The sequence below is a fragment of the Astatotilapia calliptera genome, chromosome 3, assembly GCF_964374335.1.
Source record: "Astatotilapia calliptera chromosome 3, fAstCal68.1, whole genome shotgun sequence".
NCBI lineage: Eukaryota > Metazoa > Chordata > Actinopteri > Cichliformes > Cichlidae > Astatotilapia > Astatotilapia calliptera.
The window spans coordinates 44,141,146-44,160,601 of record NC_137424.1 but is presented as its reverse complement, the minus strand read 5'-3'; the positions used below and the strand labels follow the sequence as shown (position 1 = coordinate 44,160,601).

The 19,456-nt window shown below is 41.7% G+C and overlaps 2 protein-coding genes across 9 annotated transcripts in view; both read right to left on the bottom strand.

Moving 5' to 3' along the window:
- Positions 1 to 11,669, bottom strand: part of poln (polymerase (DNA directed) nu) — a 75,689-nt gene extending 64,020 nt beyond the window's left edge. For all 5 annotated transcript variants that reach the window (XR_013906088.1, XR_013906089.1, XM_080298426.1 and 2 more), the window contains exons 1-8: positions 11,422 to 11,669; positions 10,537 to 10,612; positions 8,817 to 9,185; positions 7,344 to 8,581; positions 5,995 to 6,113; positions 2,612 to 3,379; positions 2,043 to 2,212; positions 1,835 to 1,947 (exon numbers count right to left, since the gene is read on the bottom strand). Coding sequence is in view for 3 of the 5 variants with exons in the window: in XM_080298426.1 (XP_080154552.1) it covers positions 1,835 to 1,947; positions 2,043 to 2,212; positions 2,612 to 3,379; positions 5,995 to 6,113; positions 7,344 to 8,581; positions 8,817 to 9,185; positions 10,537 to 10,612; positions 11,422 to 11,563 (2,995 nt within the window). In the remaining 2 variants the exon portion in view is untranslated. The remainder of the gene's footprint in view (positions 1 to 1,834; positions 1,948 to 2,042; positions 2,213 to 2,611; positions 3,380 to 5,994; positions 6,114 to 7,343; positions 8,582 to 8,816; positions 9,186 to 10,536; positions 10,613 to 11,421) is intronic.
- Positions 11,670 to 11,821: 152 nt separating this feature from the next.
- On the bottom strand, positions 11,822 to 19,126 carry haus3 (HAUS augmin-like complex, subunit 3). Of its 4 annotated transcripts, none has more exons than XM_080298429.1 (6): positions 18,650 to 19,126; positions 16,736 to 17,750; positions 16,437 to 16,646; positions 15,750 to 15,982; positions 13,358 to 13,634; positions 11,822 to 12,313 (listed from the first exon to the last, which is right to left on the bottom strand). In XM_080298429.1, exons 1-6 carry the CDS (start codon positions 18,793 to 18,795, stop codon positions 12,086 to 12,088), a joined length of 2,109 nt encoding a protein of 702 aa, XP_080154555.1. In that variant the 5' UTR covers positions 18,796 to 19,126; the 3' UTR covers positions 11,822 to 12,085. The 4 variants fall into 4 exon arrangements, with proteins under 4 accessions (XP_080154555.1, XP_080154557.1, XP_080154556.1 ...); XM_080298431.1 differs by having other exon boundaries at positions 13,400 to 13,634; XM_080298430.1 differs by having other exon boundaries at positions 16,736 to 17,735.
- Positions 19,127 to 19,456: the final 330 nt, after the last annotated feature.

The window sequence follows — 19,456 nt, the reverse complement described above, 5'->3', positions numbered from 1 at the left end:
GTGGAAAATAAGTATTTGGTCAATAACAAAAATACAACTCAATACTTTGTAACATAACCTTTGTTGGCAATAACAGAGGTCAAACGTTTACTATAGGTCTTTACCAGGTTTGCACACACAGTAGCTGGTATTTTGGCCCATTCCTCCATGCAGATCTTCTCGAGAGCAGTGATGTTTTGGGGCTGTCGCCGAGCAACACGGACTTTCAACTCCCGCCACAGATTTTCTATGGGGTTGAGGTCTGGAGACTGGCTAGGCCACTCCAGGACTTTCAAATGCTTCTTACAGAGCCACTCCTTTGTTGCCCGGGCGGTGTGTTTTGGATCATTGTCATGTTGGAAGACCCAGCCTCGTTTCATCTTCAAAGTTCTCACTGATGGAAGGAGGTTTTGGCTCAAAATCTCACGATACATGGCCCCATTCATTCTGTCCTTAACACGGATCAGTCGTCCTGTCCCCTTGGCAGAAAAACAGCCCCATAGCATGATGTTTCCACCCCCATGCTTCACAGTAGGTATGGTGTTCTTGGGATGCAACTCGGTATTCTTCTTCCTCCAAACACGACGAGTTGAGTTTATACCAAAAAGTTCTACTTTGGTTTCATCTGACCACATGACATTCTCCCAATCCTCTGCTGTATCATCCATGTGCTCTCTGGCAAACTTCAGACGGGCCTGGACATGCACTGGCTTCAGCAGCGGAACACGTCTGGCACTGCGGGATTTGATTCCCTGCCGTTGTAGTGTGTTACTGATGGTGACCTTTGTTACTTTGGTCCCAGCTCTCTGCAGGTCATTCACCAGGTCCCCCCGTGTGGTTCTGGGATCTTTGCTCACCGTTCTCATGATCATTTTGACCCCACGGGATGAGATCTTGCGTGGAGCCCCAGATGGAGGGAGATTATCAGTGGTCTTGTATGTCTTCCATTTTCTGATGATTGCTCCCACAGTTGATTTTTTCACACCAAGCTGCTTGCCTATTGTAGATTCACTCTTCCCAGTCTGGTGCAGGTCTACAATACTTTTCCTGGTGTCCTTCGAAAGCTCTTTGGTCTTGGCCATGGCGGAGTTTGGAGTCTGACTGTTTGAGGCTGTGGACAGGTGTCTTTTATACAGATGATGAGTTCAAACAGGTGCCATTCATACAGGTAACGAGTGGGGGACAGAAAAGCTTCTTACAGAAGACGTTACAGGTCTGTGAGAGCCAGAGATTTTCCTTGTTTGAGGTGACCAAATACTTATTTTCCACCCTGATTTACGAATAAATTCTTTACAAATCCTACCATGTGGATTCATGGATTTATTTTTCACATTCTGTCTCTCACAGTTGAAGTGTACCTCTGGTGCAAATTACTGACCTCTGTCATCATTTTAAGTGGGGGAACTTGCACAATCGGTGGCTGACTAAATACTTTTTTGCCCCACTGTATAAAGTCACACCAATAAAATATGGGATGTGTTCACATTGTATATGACCAAATATGTTTGCTGTAGGAGTCGTGTGCAAGCATCTAAGTGTCCAGTGTATGTTTTTCATGACTCCTGCTCTTTAATGGAAACATTTTCCAACAGCGCCACGCTGCCTTGCTTCCATAATGTGTTTTTACTATGTTTGTTGAATAAAGCTCTAATTTTCTACCAGCTGTTTGTGGCTTGGATGGTTTACTGACACTAGACTACGTGGAATAAAGAAACAGATAGGGGCATTACTTAAGTCTTTGATAAATGTGGATGTTGACAATGAATTTGCAAAGCAGTGTTGTGCATAAACAGCTAGAAGCAGGTGTACATGCGTGAAGGTCTTTAGGGAAACTGTTTTTATTTTTGTGTCATGCCTTGTTTCCAGCTGAGGTCTCGTCTGTAAAACTGCAGAACTGTACGTAGCAAATCCTTGGATTTATAGCACACCACCAGTTGACATCTCGATAGCACCTGTAGCAGCATATCTCTGTGGGACACACACACCTTTAAGTACTCCTGCTTTAGTATCAAACACTTGCGAATGTGGATCTCGATTAGACACACATATATAGAAGCACAGACCTAGTAAAGAGCTGCTGGCTCTGATGGACTTGTTGTTGGGCCCATGCAGGTGTGTGTTCTAGTTTTAAGTAGACCAGAGTGTCGTTTGGGCCGAGCGCACCCTCCGGCGTGCTGCAGTCCAGTTCGTTCTTCATTAGTATGAGGAGGCCACACGCTGGTGGAGTGAGCTTCTATATCAGGGAACAAAAAGCAGAATTACAAGAGCACAGGGGCTGCAAGTTAATGATGAAGCAAACAACAAGAGTATACAGTTTACACAGTGATGAAAGGCACAGGGCAAGCTTCAGCCAGTTTTCTGAGCCGCTAAAGATGTAAACGTTAGCTGACTGATGCAGTTTTGGTTTTCTTAATTAATGTAACCTTCAGCAATCTGAGGTTTGGTGCATGAGAATGCAGAAGTGAGCTTGAAGACTTTAGCCAATCAGCATTAAGGACCTGATCTATAAGATAATAAAAGTTACCCGCAATGAAATAATGTGTCTCAAGTTCACAAATCCTAATTTATCTTAACGTATTTATGTTATTTCATACTAATGACTGCGTAGATCATAAACATTTTGCGTCCTTACCTGTTCTGCGTCTAACTGAGTGCTTCCATCTTGGTACACCATTGTTAGCACCAACACCTTAGCCTGCCCAGTGATCTCAAGCATCTGCACCTTCTCATCTGGTTTAAGTTTTCCAGAGTACTTTACTCTAGGGTCACATGTCAAGCTTGCAGCCAGACAGCCAGCTTTGGATTGGGTCGGCGGCTCACTGTTCCTAACTAGTTTTTGGAAACCTTTGGGCCCACTTGTGGTGGGGTTGGTTTCACATGAAGCTTGCTTGGGTTTGCATGGTTTGGAAAGTGGGGGGTGAATGGAAGCCTTCCCTGGTAATTCCCTTGATAGTTTTTCCATTTTATTCTGCCTGTTTTGCTGAGTTGGGTTTGAGGCATCTAGATGTGTACACGCCCCAGACGCTGCTCTTGTTTCATGTGAAGGACTTGCTTTCCCCTGTGGTTCTCTGGCACTCTTTGACTCCCTAACTCTTCCTTCCCTTGGTTTCTCTTGTGAGGATCGAGGAGGCTCCCATTTTGGAGGGCGTCTGCTTAGGCTGATTTTGGCAGGAGGGTCAGTGTTTTCGTGCTGACATGCTTCACGTTTCCTCTTTAGGGGGAAGGAAAGTTTCATGCAAGGATGACTTGGAGAATTTTTTAGTTTTCGATTTTCTTTCTTCGGTGCTACAACAGCTGAAGTCAATTCCTGCACTGAGAAGAGGATTTGTCCAGGCGCAACAGTGATTGTTGGGGCCAGTACCAAGCTCGAGCTACTCCCTCTGGTGCTTCCATTAGTGGTCTAAGCAACAAAAAAGGTGAATAATGTGCAGAGAGCGACAAAGGACAGAAAAAAAGAAGCAGGCACTTGAAATAGACTCCCGCTGTCCCTGCAGGTTTTGTTACACAGAACATCAATACTTCACTACTTAGAGGACTGAAGTGAATGAAATAAAAACTTCTAGTTGGACATGATTTGTTTTAGCACTTAGAATAGAAACGTAATTTAATTATTCCCATTCGCGCTTTGACGTAGCAGGATCACACAGTTTGTGAGAGAGAGCATAAAAAAGAAGGCCTGAAAAGTAAACGGGTAAGAGGAGAGAAGCCAAAGAAAGAAGGATGTGAAAGTCAGCCCTGAGCACTGTGTCCCAGACAGAAACACAGCCGCGATACTGTCTGACAAACCTGCCTGAAGCTGGGACAGGGTCAAAAAAGCAGACACACACACAGACACACAATAATAGCAGCTCTACTTTGCTTCTTTGGCTGAATGACGATGATTGTTTGACTATAAATAGTTACATTAAAAAGGGTTTAATGTACCAGAGCTGAATTGCATGCAGCATACATATAATAAATATACAGTATTTATCGTCTATATTTAAATAGTGCCGTGCAAAACTTGTGTCAATCTTCATTTCTTTATATTTTCCTTCCAAGGAGCCAGACTTTCTTGTAACTTTTTAAAGAGGTCTTGAGCAATAGTTCTCCAGGCTTTCTGAAGGTCTCCCAAAGTTTTTCTTTGGCTGCTTTTTCACATATTTTCAGCCTAGTCCTTGTAACTGACCAAGTTTCTTTATTTGTGTATTAAGCCAAGTATCATTAATTTAAGCATAAAGAGTCAGCTTTGTCTACACATGATGGACAAATTAGAATGAAACTGCATCTTTAGGCTCTTTTTGATATTTGCAGCCTGTCACAAAGAGGTATTTGTTCAATTTTTTCACTGGAACTGATGAAAAATGCTTTTAAAAATAGTATTTTTTTCACCAACAAAATAATAAAAAGCTGGGAAACTTGGCATATACTGACATGCAAAGACCTGCCACAGAAGCTGAGAGATCCTTCAGCTGATCCATCTACTGGTCACTGAAGCCGCATCAGAAATGGCCTTAGTGGAAGAGCAACTGCCAAAAAGATGTTCTTAAAGAACAAAAACAGGGAGAAGAGTTTGTGGTCTGTCAAAGTATACAAGAACTGGACTGAAAATAGTGAAAATCTAAGGTCTTATGGAGTGACAAACCCAACTTTGACATTTACGGGACACGCTCAGTCATTGGCTTCCCCAGAGCCTGGACCTCAACGTTACTGAAGCAGTGTGGGATCATCTTGAGAACATCCAACATCCAGAACATCCAAAGATGCTGAGGTTTGAATGTCCTTCAAGAAGCCTCGAGAACTATTCCTGAAAACTACATCTATAAAGTTCAATGCAAAAAAATACAATGTGAATACGCTGAACTCAATATATCAGTACAAATGATCATAACATCAAAACTGTTATGATCCCCAAGTCCCATCTACCACAAGTACAATCTCCCCTCCCTGTAACTTTAATGGCATCTTTAAAAAATGTATATTATTCATATCTTTAACTCCTTTCTTTTTATCCAAAAGCACCAGGTGTGCAAATGTTCTTTGAAGTCTTGACAAGCGATAGAGAGATGGGTATTTCTGAGGATTTTCAGAGATGATATGTGACTGTATTTATGTGCATAATTCTGCAGGTTGTTGGCTGTCGACCCGGGAGGTAGGAATTCCTGTGATTCAGCTCCCTGAGGAGAGACTTCATTCATTTCCCTGTAAACACAACCCGTTTTCCTGCTGACAAAGTCATGAACCCCCCTCATGGGTGCTGTGCTACAGGATATAGATAGAAAACCCAGGCAGACCGTGGCCCATAGCCCAGTACTGATGCATATGGAGAGAGTGAAAAGAGAGAGGGAGAATGGACTGCTGTGTCTGCTGCTGATTGTAGCAATACAGTAAAGTCCTGCCCTCTTTTTCTCTCCTTCTCCTGCTGCATCCTTCTCATTAGCTCTTCCACATTCCATGCATCCATCCAACCACCTCCCTTACTCCCTTTATAGCACTTTCTCTCTGCAGTTTGCTCTCCTTTTTCAGCTAATATGTATCATGGACTACGACTCTGTCGGGTCTTTATGACTCAGTGGAGACCCATTACTTGTTGTGTGCTGCAGTGCTGCTGACAAAACTCTTATTTCACACTAGCTACATTTATATCTATGTAAATGAGAGACACAGCAGCCTTGGTCTAACCTGAAAGCACGTATTTAAATTTTAGGACTTTTTAGTTTTTCAGTGAAAAAAGCAGAGGCAGAGATAAGCGGAAGAAACGGGGAAATAAAGACACATCAGTTAAACGTATAAGAAAAAGGACAAGTAAAAGACTGCAAGTGACAACAAAGCTTAGCAAGTACACTTTCTACCCAACTGAAGTGTCAAAGCGGATTTGTTATGGGCAAAACACTTCATGTCCTCTTCCCATCTTACTGATTATGTGAGCTAAGTAGGCATAAATTAAGCTCAGCATTTATGCCCTATGAGCATTACTTAGGGTTGCAATGTAAAGCAGTTTTTGGAATTTTGCAACATTTCTCTTATGAAACTTACTTTTGCATTGTCATGCTGCTGCTGGCTGCTACTGAGACGGGCAGCTCTAATCCACGACCAATTAGCCCCACACTCCTGGGACAATGTTGGCATAGCAGCCCTTTCTCCCTCTGAGTTCCCTAGGAGAGGATGTTAGAGCATTTTTCATCTGTTCATCACTTTTCAAGTCAGTCCTCAATCAATAAACCAGTTCTGTTATGTAAGCATGTTTGAGGCAGCATGTATGGATGCTTACACAGTGTGTGTGGCACCTCAGCAGTGTGTGATAGGACAAGGTCAGACAATACTATAAATCTTAGCTAAGATCAAGCTGACGTTTTGCTACGACACAACTTCCAATTTGTTCGAGAGTGTTTGTGCCTGTGTGTGTGTGTGTGTGTGTGTGTGTGTGTGTGTGTGTATGTGTGTGTGTGTGTGTACAATGGGTCTTGACTCGGCATTGTCTCTGCAGCTGAGACTCAAGCACCTTCATGCAGCTGTAATGTGAGCAGGCACAAAGTCTCCCATCAGTGCTGAGTCTCTTCAGCCCTGCCATGTCATCAGTGCCAAATCAAAGAAAGAAAAATGGCTGAGAGCCACTGGAACTGATGTCTGACACAACTTTACGAGCTTTAGCACCCCCTAGAGTTGCTTTTTCTAATCCAACCATAGCTAAAACAGCCCAAGTTTTATTTTAATCTCATTTTTTCCAGGTTAAATCATACGGCAGACACTCTATAGAACTGAGAAATGAACTTCTTTCGTTTTAATTACATGTCAAATATTGTTTGTGTGATGTTATACAAACGTATACTTTATAGTCTCTTCAGGGCCCTTCAAAATCTAAACGCACACTCTCTGGGGTGAGTTTTAGGGGAAACAAACATATTCAACAGATATGACAGTGTCACTGATAGTGATTATAAAAATCAAGCATAGTTTTATTTCAGGCTAGCCAAAACTCCACCTGAGACATCACCTAATCCTCTGTTATACTTCCGATTGTAACAAATAGGACATGCTATTTAAGCTGCTTTAGTCTGTATAGTTACTGTGTATCTACAAGTCACTTTACAAGCCATCTCCACACCAGCTCCTGTGCTCTGTTTACGTTGCTGCTCCTCCTGCCTCCATTTAGTACAACAAATATTAACCCAAATGGAAATATCTCTCTTCTTTTGACTATACTGTTCCTGACTGGACTAATCTTGTGATTGCCACTCTTTTGAGCATAACAATCGTAAACCTTGAATTAACCTATTCAAATTAGCCATTATGAAGGTAAAAATCGGTGGTAAACCCAATATAAGTAAACCCCATTCAATGTCAGGATAATCATATTACAGAAACATCACTAGCAACACACTTACCTGCAGATTTATTGTCAACATCACTGTCCACAGCTGCCACTTCCTCTGCCTCTCTGTCTTCTCCCCCTTTTCCCTCTTCAGTGTCCATTCCGAGAAACTCTGCAAGTTTTCCATCATGTGTCTCACACTGTCCCTGCGCCATCTGATGATTAGCGTTTGCCATGGTTTTATTCTGAAATGTAGCTTCCATTTTGGCCTCCATCACCTCTGTCTTTTCTATGTTTTCAGCACTGTTGTCCTGGAGGCTGACGCTCCTGGCCTCAGGCTGCTCCTGAGTGTGGTCGTTCTCTGCTGTGTTGGTCCCAATCTGACCCTTGTTCTGAGGCTTTTCAGTGTAGCAGTGGCTCACATCCTGGAGTCCACTTCCTAAAGATATGGAGATCTTTTGTGGATTTTCATGTTCAACTGTTGTTGCTTTATTCTCAGTATCAAGGGAGTGTTCAGTATTGACTTCAGAGGCACTGACTATATATTCTAAACCATTTTCTTCATTCTCCCCACGTGTTTCTCTTTTAGTGCCACTGTCAACAAAATCGTCTCCGATGTCTAATGAGTTCAAATGGCTTTTAACTGTGGTGTCTTCAATGGTTCTCACAGGCACAACTCGCTCCATTTCATAGGCAGATCCTTTTGCATGAAGTGCACTCACATCTCGATTTTCTCTCTCTTTCCTTGCAGCTTCATTTACTGCGTTTTGAATTTCACGGCATATGTTTGAAATCTGTCTGGTTCCCAGCTCAGTGATATGTTCTGTATCTGCTATCAGCACCTCATCTTCCTTCCCAACTATATTTCTCATCAACTTGGGCAAATGTGCATCACAACAGTTCTCCTGTCTTGTAATAAAGACACTAGGGAGTAGATGTGCCCTTCCAGTGTTGATTGTTTCAGATTCTAACTGCTGGTATAGCACAACTCTGTCTCCTGCTCCACCACTGGCTGCTTCAGTGGGGTCAGATAGAGGCTGCTTCCATTTTAATCGACTTCCTGGAGCTCTGGTGTCTTGTAGTTTTGTGGCAATATGCCAGCTGTCTTTACCAACCTTTTCTGTCTGTGCACCTGATGTCCTGCTTTCTCTCCCTTCATATATTTTAAGGCACGACGGTACTGGATGACAAACTGCAGCAGGCTCCTCTTTATGACAATTAGATTGTTCTGTTGTTGGAAGCATGATGTCAGGAGCTTCATCGTCTGGAAATATATTCAAGATGAAAGGTGGTCTGATTTCTTTTGTTGAGCTACAAGTGAAAAGAAAATAAGCAAACAATTTTTTAAAATCCATCCTGCCAAGCATCAGCACCAGAACAGTGTCAATACATGCTAAACGTATGTCTCTCTTAATATCACCCGAATTTGCATAGTTTTAATATATCAAGGTGCAATTCCTAAAGCAGTGTTAATATATTTTGGGATTCCTTTAAACATAAGTAGTCTCTGCAATAAAACTGCATGTTTATTTGCTTTGTCTCTTACTTTTTCCGTGGTGTAGTTTCATGTTCAGAGAGCCTCTCTGGTATTTGGAAGGACAGGGTATATCTGTCTCCATGACAGAAAGTTGCTGGCGTCTCAGGAACCTCATGCTGAGAAAATGACAGAGACTGGCTGGACTTGTAAGCAGGGGGTTCAGAGCACTTTCTGTGGGAATATGTCTGTGAGTACTTATAATAGGCTTCAGTCTGCATTTGGAGAGAGAAATCCCAGTAGGAGGAGGCAGAACAGGAAGCCTGAGATGACAGGGAGCTGTCTGGTGTCTGTGAGTACTGATAGATGGCCAAGGTCTGAGAGCTCTGCCTCTCACTGGAGGAATTATAGTGAGCGGTGGAAAGGGAAGACACCTGGGGCCTGGACCACAACATGGAAAACCAATTTCTTTTATCTTGAATTAAACAGAGTACTGGGTACTGGGTCAAAGTCTTGTATCACCCATCATTTCTTTAGATTTTGCCAGAGAAATGGGAAATAAATACAGAGATTTATTGAATTATGTGCAAACAGCCATGGCAACACAGTATATGAGGTAACAGCATAGTTCTAATGAGCTTAGAAAATCAATATTTGGTATGACCACCTTTATTCATCATCAAATCCTTAACTCTCAAGCTTTTGTCTTTTCTTTCAGTAGCCTTGAGTAGATCACCATGCTTCTTGAAGCACACTCAAAGCTCTTTTTGGCTGCTTTTAGATGATCCCACACTGCTTTAATAATGTCAATGTTTGGTGTATGGGGAGGCAAATCCCTGACTGATAGCGTTTATGTGTTTGAGATCACTGTCGTGCTGAAAAAATGAAGCTGCTGGCAATCAGATGCTTCCCAGGTGGTATTACATGGTGGATCAATATCTGATGGTACTATTCTGTGTTCATAGTTCCACGAATTTTCATAAGATTGCCGAAACCACTTGCCGAAATGCAGTCTCAAACCGTAAGGGCTGCATCATGTTTTACTCCATCATGTCTTACAGATGGTTGTAGACAATCACTGCTGTATCTCCTGTTGTTCTCCACAAATATTGATGAATTTAACCAAAAATTTCACATTTGGATTCATTGATCCATTAAGGTCTATGGAAATGGATTTTCTAAGTTGCTAAGTGGTCTGTTATGTGTAGAAACAACACTGCTTCATCTGTTCGTTTGGTGACGTATATTGCTTGAATGAGTCAGTGCCTTAACATCCTAAGACCCGAACTCTTCCACAGCATGCATTTTTAATTTCTCTTTGATATTTGGGCTGATTGGGACCCAGTCTGATAAAAGAATTATCAGATTTTTTTTTTTACTAATTTGTTTCTAAGAAAAATGAGAGCCACATATGAGGATATTCGTTTAAAATTTCAATAGAACAGTAGCAGTATAATGTCCTCGTGAGTGGATATCAGGCCCTTGTAGAGCAAAATTGAGTACTTTGGTCTAAATAACCCAAAATGTGATGTCCACATATGTGGACGCCAGGTTCTAGGAGGTTAAAAGACATTCCTCTGAAAATAGTTAAGTAAAAGTATTGCCCTGATAATGAGTGAAAAAGCAGCCAAAGAAAAACTTTGGAGAACTATTGCTCAGGACCACTTATAAGGGGCGGCTCATGACTTTCGCACAGTATTCCACAATAACGATGAGTAATAATCATTAGGATCAGCTTAATATTTTGTTGAGGTGTTGATAAAGCTGATATCTGAACATTAATCTGACTTACTGATATGTGCATCTCTCCTCCTGACTCCAGCTGCTGTCTGCCCAAGACTCCCTCTGGCTGCAATTATACATCTCCACTACCACAAGCACATCAAAAGAACACAGAACTAAATACAGACAGCATTATATAACTTGCATGCAAGGCAAACTGAGCAGTAAAATGTTAAATGAGATGGGACCTACTTTATTCTTTTTCACATCTGCACTTAGCAGCAACTTATAAAACACTGATATCTATAATAATAGTTTGCAACAGCCCTCCTAGAAGTTGTATTTTACAAAACTTCAGTCTCTTTGAGTTTTCTTGTGTTTCAAATTCATACATAAATTCTATATTTTTTCTCCTCTTATTATTTTTAATGAAGTGGTTCCCAACCTTTTCCTGCTATGCCTTCACCTCCAGATTTTGTCATTCCGCAGCAATAAAAAGCAACCCCAACTTGAAATGAATGTCAGCACAAAAGCTTCAGCTGATTTTTCTCCCTCGGATAAATGGTAAATGGCCTGTATTTGTATAGCGCTTTACTAGTCCCTAAGGACCCCAAAGCGCTTTACACAACCTGTCATCCACCCATTCACACACTGGTGATGACAAGCTACGTCGTAGCCACAGCCACCCTGGGGCGCACTGACAGAGGCGAGGCTGCCGGACACTGGCGCCACCGGAGGACACAACGACCGAGACTGTCCAAGCGGGGGCTCGAACCGGCAACCTTCCGATTACAAGGCGAACTCCCAACTCTTGAGCCACGATCGCCCCTCATAAATCCTATTGCAGTGTGTTTAGAACATATTATTCCCCTCTTAATCCATGCGACCCAATGCTGTCTGTAGTTTGAGAACCACTGGCATACTGCAACAAGCTCAACTTGTCTGTGCTTCTAACCTGCCTGACTTTGTCTGCGATTGCTGGAGTAGTTTTGGTTGCATCTGGCTCCACGCAGACTTTGGGCCCGCAGAGCAGCCAAGACCTTCTGGGCTGCCCGTGACAGGGGTCCTGTGTACAATCTGTTGTTGGACCACTCCATCTCATCCCCAACAGAACAACTTAGCTCTCCCACTGGGCCCACAGAGCTTTGATTCTTCAGCTATGAAATGCCTGAATAGGACAAAGAAGAGAGCTTCTTCAGTGATAAACAGGCAAGCTTTAAACTGGCGTTTAAAAAAAAAAAATTTAACAGAAAACAAACAAAAAGAAAACATTTTCCAGGAACTTTCACCAAGTATACTGACAATAATGAGAAGCAATCACAAGGCATTTATAATAAAAATCAAAACTTCAGAAATATAGTATTTCACTTTATTTAACTGATGACTGGAGACGAAGAAAAAAAACAAGAATTTTTGAACATCAAGACTGAACAACACAATCATGGATGCTTTTCACTTATGAATGTTTACATGACTTAAACACATTCAAATGAATCCCATATAAACAGCTCCATCTCCAACACAAAAAGATGAAACTAGATTATCAGCAAAGATAATTTTTGTTTTTTCAGCTCAAGCACGGAGAGTGCCTGAGCCGCCTGTAAATAATCTCTGAAGTTTTACTGCTGCCCTCTCTTTGCAGACATTTTCCTTTCCAGATCTTCAACTATTTTCTGCAGCAGTCGGGCATCCAAGTGAAAGTAGATGTACAATTCCCTCTCCCGCCTGAGGAGGGCATTACGCTCCAGCTGAGAACGCTTGGTTTTAATTTCTCCCAGAATTTCTTGCATTAGTTGATGTAAACTCTGCAGCTGAGACTCTGCTTCCATGAGCTTCGCTGTGAGCTCCTGGAGAAAAAATAAAATAAAAAATTATGGAGGGTGAATGAGAAACAAAGATATAAGCACAGACCACACAAATAACAGATACATAAGTAATTGTAGCTGGAGTATTATTAATTAAATAATCATTTGTTTTATAATAACAATAATGATAATAATACTGAATTACATTATAAGCCTCGCTGCAGGGCCAGAAACACAATACCATATGAACCCATCTATGCAGCTTACTACAGTTGTGGGACAATAAGCAAAGATTTATGTAAATTTACATTAGTTGGTTTATTAAAAATATTAAGAGAATCACTGTCACAGAGCCTATATCGTTAATGCTATGGCAGCATTAAAAAGTGCACATTCACATTTTAAAACAGATTTTTTTAAGACCACTTTGTATGAAGGCTGAACTTATAACTGCTGAAATGTAGTAGAGATGAATAGCTAATAGTCATTGATATTAAATCCCATGCCATGCAGTAAAGCTGATCCTCTTGTGAACAATTTATTACACAGTACTTCTGTGCCCAACAAACAAATGTAGAGTGGAACCCCGATTTACAAAAATTCAAGTTACGAAGGCACTGGACGGCAATATTTCTGCCCGTGTTACGGCAAAATACCCGAGTAACGAAATCCGCTGGCTCTGATTGGCTGAGCCTACAATGCCCACAATGCCCTCCGAAGCATGTGACAACCCCTTGGCTTCCGTACTTGCGCTTCGCTGTTCCACTTGAACGACATATTGTTGTTCTAGTTAGCAATTAGCCTATAGCCTATTGTTCAGCATCGCCTCACTCAAAACGCGCAATGGGTGCTTCGACTTACGAGTCGGGAACTAATTAATTTCGTAAGTCGGGGTTCCACTGTATTTCTTTACAATTTAACATGTAAATTTAACAAGAAATTCAGAAAACACAACGTGCTACCAGGTTATTCACCAATTGTGTCAAGTATTAGGTCTAAAAATCATCTGACTCACATGAAGGGCTGAGTGAACTCTGTCACCTTCGTTAACTATTCAAACTATAAAGTGAAAGGAAACACACCCACCTGTGCACTGGGGCAAAGGAGCTCCTGGTCAGTTAGACGTACCTGCGGGCCCAAAACCAGCTGCTGGAATTCAGTGTACAAGGCCCTGTGGAGCGACTCACAGTCGCCATAAAGACGAGCTGCTGTGAAACACTGCTCACGGCCAGCGCCAGCCAGAGCATCTTTGATCAAATGGAGGTTGTTTGCTAGATTACTAGCAGCTTGGTCCAACGCTTCATATGTTCGAAAAGGCTCTGATCGACTGTGGGCTGAATCATAGTCAAGCATCTGAAGGAGTCTGGGTAAAAAAGGGTGAAAATAACACAAAGTTATTCCAAAGTGATACAGCCTGCATTTATACAAGGATCCAAAGGGTCATAAGCCAAAAGCAGAGTGCTGAGGTGAGTCTGTCCTCCTGACTTAGGTCTGCAAACAAGAAAAATGCCACCTAACAGCTGCTAGGGTGAAGCACACATAAATAAATATATGGAGTTTCAGGTTTGATACTCAAACCTTCTGTTGGTGAGGGGGACCTAATCAAAAGGCTCAAAGGAAGAGCTAAAAGTAGATGAACTGAGGGGCAGCACCAAGATTCAGTGAAAGATAAAAGGATATTTTGAACTAGGGCTGGGCCATATTATACCGTTCACGGTAATACCGGTATAATGTTAGGCAATGATAGGAAAATGAAATATCGCGATAGAATGGGAGTAAAACGCGCATGCGCAGTGCCTTTGTTTTCATACACACATGGCCGATTGTTGGTTTGTAAAAATGGTGCAACTTCCGTGATGTGGAACTGGTTTGGTGTTTGTCCGTCAGATACACAACAAAGCACATTTTTTTGCAGAACATGCAAGCGGGCGTTGTTATTGTCGTATTTGTCGGACTAAGATGCTCTTAAATCTGGGAGTAATCTGGGTCCCAAACTCCGTATATTTGACTTCAGGTCAAACAACACTGCAGCATCACTGAGAGTTGAAAACTGTCTAAATTCTTTGATCTTTAATAAAACGATCAGCATTGCTGCTTTACCAGGTGTAACTATAAAGTTTAACTTCCAGGCATCCATGAAAACAAAAGTTATTACATTTAACGGAGTTAGAAGTTAGCAGGAAGCTAGCGGAAGTTAGCTCGCTAGTTTCACTAGTTACCTAAGCATGATATAGCATGTTCTGACTGAGAGATTTCTGAAAAAAATCAAACGTACAGCTCTGCTATCACTTCCAACATAAATGAAGACAGGAAACTAAACAGCAGTGACGTTTGTAGGGTTACTGAAGTTGGCCTAGCTGGTATATAATGATGTGCTACGTGATCGCTAGCGACACAGCTATGTTAGCATAACATAAACAGTGAAGCTGGAGGACGAACACTAACACTTTTCCACTTATAAAAGTTAACGTGAAGGTTCCTCATGGTTAGAGACAAATGCAATCGCATGGCAGGATGCTGTAAACGGACCAAACTTCAGTCAGGAGAACAACTGAGATAATCCATCCACAATACGAGGTTAGTCATTAATATACTGCAACAACATGGGAATAGAGCAGCTGCCAGAGAATTCAACATTAATGAATCAATGGTACAGAAGTGGAGGAAGCAAGAAGAATGAGTTTAATAAAGTTTGATTTATCTGACTGCTTTGTTTCGCTTAATGTGCCTTATAATCCCGTGCACCTTATGGTCCGAAAAATGCGTACTGCACACTGCAGTTTAATGTTGCAAAGCACCTCTTTTTAACTTCAGTGGATATTATACATGGTTATGCTCAGGATATGTCAGCCCATTTCTACTGGAAATGCCTTTTGGTTAAACTTTCAGCAAGGAATTTGCATTTGCACTGTTACATTTTTATAAAGCTTTAATGTACATAAAAACCAGCTTCTTGTTTAAGTGAAAATAAATGGAAGGTTGTCTTTTTGCGCTAGTAATGTTGTGGAGTTGTATTTTGTCTCGCATCAATTATATCGTCGGTTATATCGTTATCGCAAATTTTCAAATGTATATCGTGATAAATATTTTTGGCCATATCGCCCTGCTCTATTTTGAACCATTAAAAATGCAAAGCTACTCTAGCAGAGTTTGAAAATAAAAATTGTAAGGCTGGAGATCTACATTTGTATGCATGCACGCACGCACGCACACACTTATATGAAGGTTGAACTGATGTCGACAAGTACATTTAATCATGTTTGTCCAGTTTTTGAAAGGGCAGCTAGTGTTTGTCAAATGTGCATGTGGTAAAACTGTAACTTGTTAATAAAAACTATTTTAGAATAAAGTAAATTAACATACTACGACAGCTGGCTGAACTTAAATGATTATTTATGTGTTTGGCTCGTGCTTTTTCTGTCTATAATTCCAGCTCTAAAACAAAAGCCTATAGTAGATAGAGTTCAAATCTTCTCACCTGCTGAAAGCTGCATCTTTAGAGCTGATGATAGGGTTGGGTTTAGGGTTAATTATCAGGTCAGGATGTGCCAGAGACTTGATCCGGAGAGACACTTCTTCACCTTCCTTTTTCAGCTTGCCTTTAACATCACACAGGTGCTTCTGACACGTCTTCCACATTCTTAACTCCATCTCCTGAGCCAGTAGGAGCAAGTCAAAACAGGCTTTCTGACGGAGCAAGTAGTCTCGTACCTGGGTGGACAGTGTTACACTTGATTTAGTTTGATGGATTCCAATTCCTAAAAGGACATGTAATGACAAGGAACGGTGGCTCCACAACTTTCTTAAATCTTACACAATTTCCACAATACAGGTGTCTGTTGACAGACAAAGGACCAAATACATGGCACTTACATGATGCTTACGAATATGCTAGCTTACAACCATTGCCTTTTTTTTGAAGTGAACTTAAAGTTTCAGCTGTTTTGTTCAGGGCATTTTTAAAGGCTATGGTCTTTTAAAAATGTTGTGTTTTCAAGGATCTGATATCAAGAATATCATTAATGGTTTATATGAGTTTTCAGTTTCACCATAATTGCTTTTCAACATCTGGGCCTGACCTCTTACCTGTCTGAGAGACAGGCTGAGAACGAATTATCTCACATTAAAATCTCGTAATGTAATAATCAGTGGAAATGCTGCTAACCTGATTCTGTCTGGAGGTGTAGTAGTCCTGCCTGGCCACTTGCAAAGCCAGGTCTCCCCTCACTACTGGTAAATTAAGCAGTCTGGCTGACTCCCTCAGGGCAGCAGGTACTGGTCCATGAAGCAGAGCTTCAAGCTCCGCTTCCACAGCCTGCAGCTCCTTTCTGGACACAACCTCACGCACATGTAATGAGGAGGAGGTGGAAATGCTCTGGTAGCATAAAGACAGATGTAAGAAAGCACTTTATAGAGGAAGACAAAGCATTAATAAGACAAACAGTCACAACATGTTTACTTTACCTTAGTATGAGAAGACTTGTCTGACAGCCAGTCTAGTCCAGCCCTGACGCTCTTCTCCTCAGCCATAGCCTGCATCAGTTGGTGCTGAGCAACAATATGAGACCACTGAAGTCTGGCCATCTCAGTCCTCCTGCGATCGACCAGCCGCTCCTCTCCCTCGTGCCCAGTCTCCTCCTCTTTTCCATCATCACAAGAACTGAGGTCAAGGACCTGGAAACGCTCAGAACAGGAACTCTCAACAATGGCTGATATGCCCTGGAAAAAATGTTTCTGTGTGAAGGCAGCAAGTGCTTTAGTGTTGAGCTCCTCCTGATGCAGGTATGGATCCAAGGGAAGCAGAGAGAGGAGAAAAGTGGGCTTCTGGGAAACAGGAGGGTCTTTTCCCTTTGGTTTGGCTTCTGGCTGAACTGGAAAATATGATGCAAGATTGCTGACCTCATCTGTTAGGGTTTGTAACAGTGTGTTGGTGTCAGCATTCTCAGCTCCAATAGAAGAGTTGGCCTCGTTGAGCTTACATGAAGTGCTCTCCAGCTCTGCAGTGAGTCGCAGGTCAACATCTGCACGGGAAGTGGCGACAACCTGCAGCTTGTTATAACGTCGCTGCTTCAATTCTTTCTCTTTACGCAGGGCCTGGAGCTCTGCCTCCAAGTCCTCTATAGGGAAAGTCTCCTCTGCCGCAAACATAGATGATGAAGAGGATGACCCCAAGATCTTACCACTGCTCCCATGTGAATTTCCAATGGTTTTAAGAACTTCACTCAAGGCGGTTTCATCTAAAATTGGTTTGCCGGAATTTTGTAGCTCCTGAAAGGCACGTGCCTCCTCTGGGGTGAGGACGTTGCTCTGGTTGAGAGTCCGACAGACAAACCGCAAGAAGTGAAGGTTCTCCGGAGCACAGTCAAAGAGCCAGTCGAACTCTGAGGCCTTCAGTGATGATGAACCAGGATAACCCAGGCGGCCTAGGGCCTCCACAAACTGTCCACCGTCTAACATGTTTAACCTGTTTCCCACAACACTGTGCTAGTCAGTCATGCAGCAACACAATGGAGATCAAAGAAGATTAGATGAAGGCACATGAGGCAAGAAAAATATACAGCAAAGCATAATTCTGACTTTTCTAGACTAAGGATATTCTTGGGTTAATGTGCATTTTTTTCTGGTCAGCTACATTATCAGTTCAAAACACTGCATAACACATAAACATAAACTGAAAACACAGTTCATTATTGACAACCAAACAATCAAAATGCACATAATCGTAACCCTGAAATGATTTCCCCAGAGCTTCAGTATTTCATCATGGCATTTCTTAACATTCCCTGTAAAACATCATCAGAGCCATTTCTTCTTCTTCGTTCAGTTAGCTTCACCATCTCTGCTCCTTCCAGCTTCACTGTTATACCTGCCTCTCTTACACATGTATTGTATGGCATCTACTGACTCTTCTTCTTAACAGGGTCACTTTGACCTGCTCCCCACAACACCTCTAAATTCATATGACAAAAACCTCCACGACATCATAAAAACAATTTGGACTTAACAATTACTTAAGAAATTCTGTACACAAAATATTTTGTATACAAATACAAAATATTTGTACACAGAATTGACTAGGAATCCACAATATTACAAAAATATATAACTGATCCTGTACCTACTGTACATACTAAAAGCTAACAAATGAAAGCATGAGCTTAAGACAAAACACCGATAGCACTGACGGCTATGATAATACAACTGTCACAGCTAGCTACCGAGCTACCTAAGCATACCAGCCGTTGTGCATTAACTAGCCAGTCGATGGTTAGAGAATGGCTACACTCGTAAGTACGCCTGTAAAGGGCTGCTGTATTTCGCTTGTTATCTGAACATTTTGAGTCAAACCAGACAGTAAACTGCCAACAAAATACTCACAATTTTAATTTTAAAAGAAGAAACCTCCGGTCTTTAGCGTCTTCTTCTCGCCATTTATAGGTTCGCGCCAAACATCCAAACCGAGCAGTTGCCAACTCCTCTTCTTCTTCCAGTTTAACGGCAGCTTGCAGCCATCGAAGTTGCATTACTGCCACCCTCTGGTGTTACTTAGACTGCACTTAGCTCTTTAAATCCTCTTAAACAACCCCATTCTTCTCAGAAACCGAAGAACCACTCCTTTCCGTTCATGACATCCTAGCCAGTCAACCACCTTTTCAAACCTGAGTTCCCCCCTAATTCCCAATTCTATCCTCATCATTCCCCTGTGGTTATCATACCTTCTGCAGATAAGAAATACATGCTCTATTGTTTCCATGACACCACACCAATTACACAGCCCCGTTAAACGCTTCCCCATCCTAAAAAGAGTGCCATTCAGGAAACAATGCCCTGTTCTTATTCTACACATGACAATCTCCTCCCGCCTATTCATTCCTGTATTTCTTTTAACTTCTACTGTATTTTGTACCCTATACAATCGTCTCCCTTTAGTTTCCTTATCCCATGCCATTTTCCATAACTTCTTACTTTCACTCCAAACAATACACTTTCCCTCAGATTTAGATAATGGTTTCTGTACCTCAATGTCTACTCTTTTAACAGCTTCCTTAGCCATTCTATCTGCTCTTTCATCCCCCACAATGCCTATATGAGTTGGTGTGTTATTACTACACTTTTGCCCTGCTCACACACTCTATGGTGAGCAAACATAACTTCATACAGAATGGTCTGATTACTATTTGTATT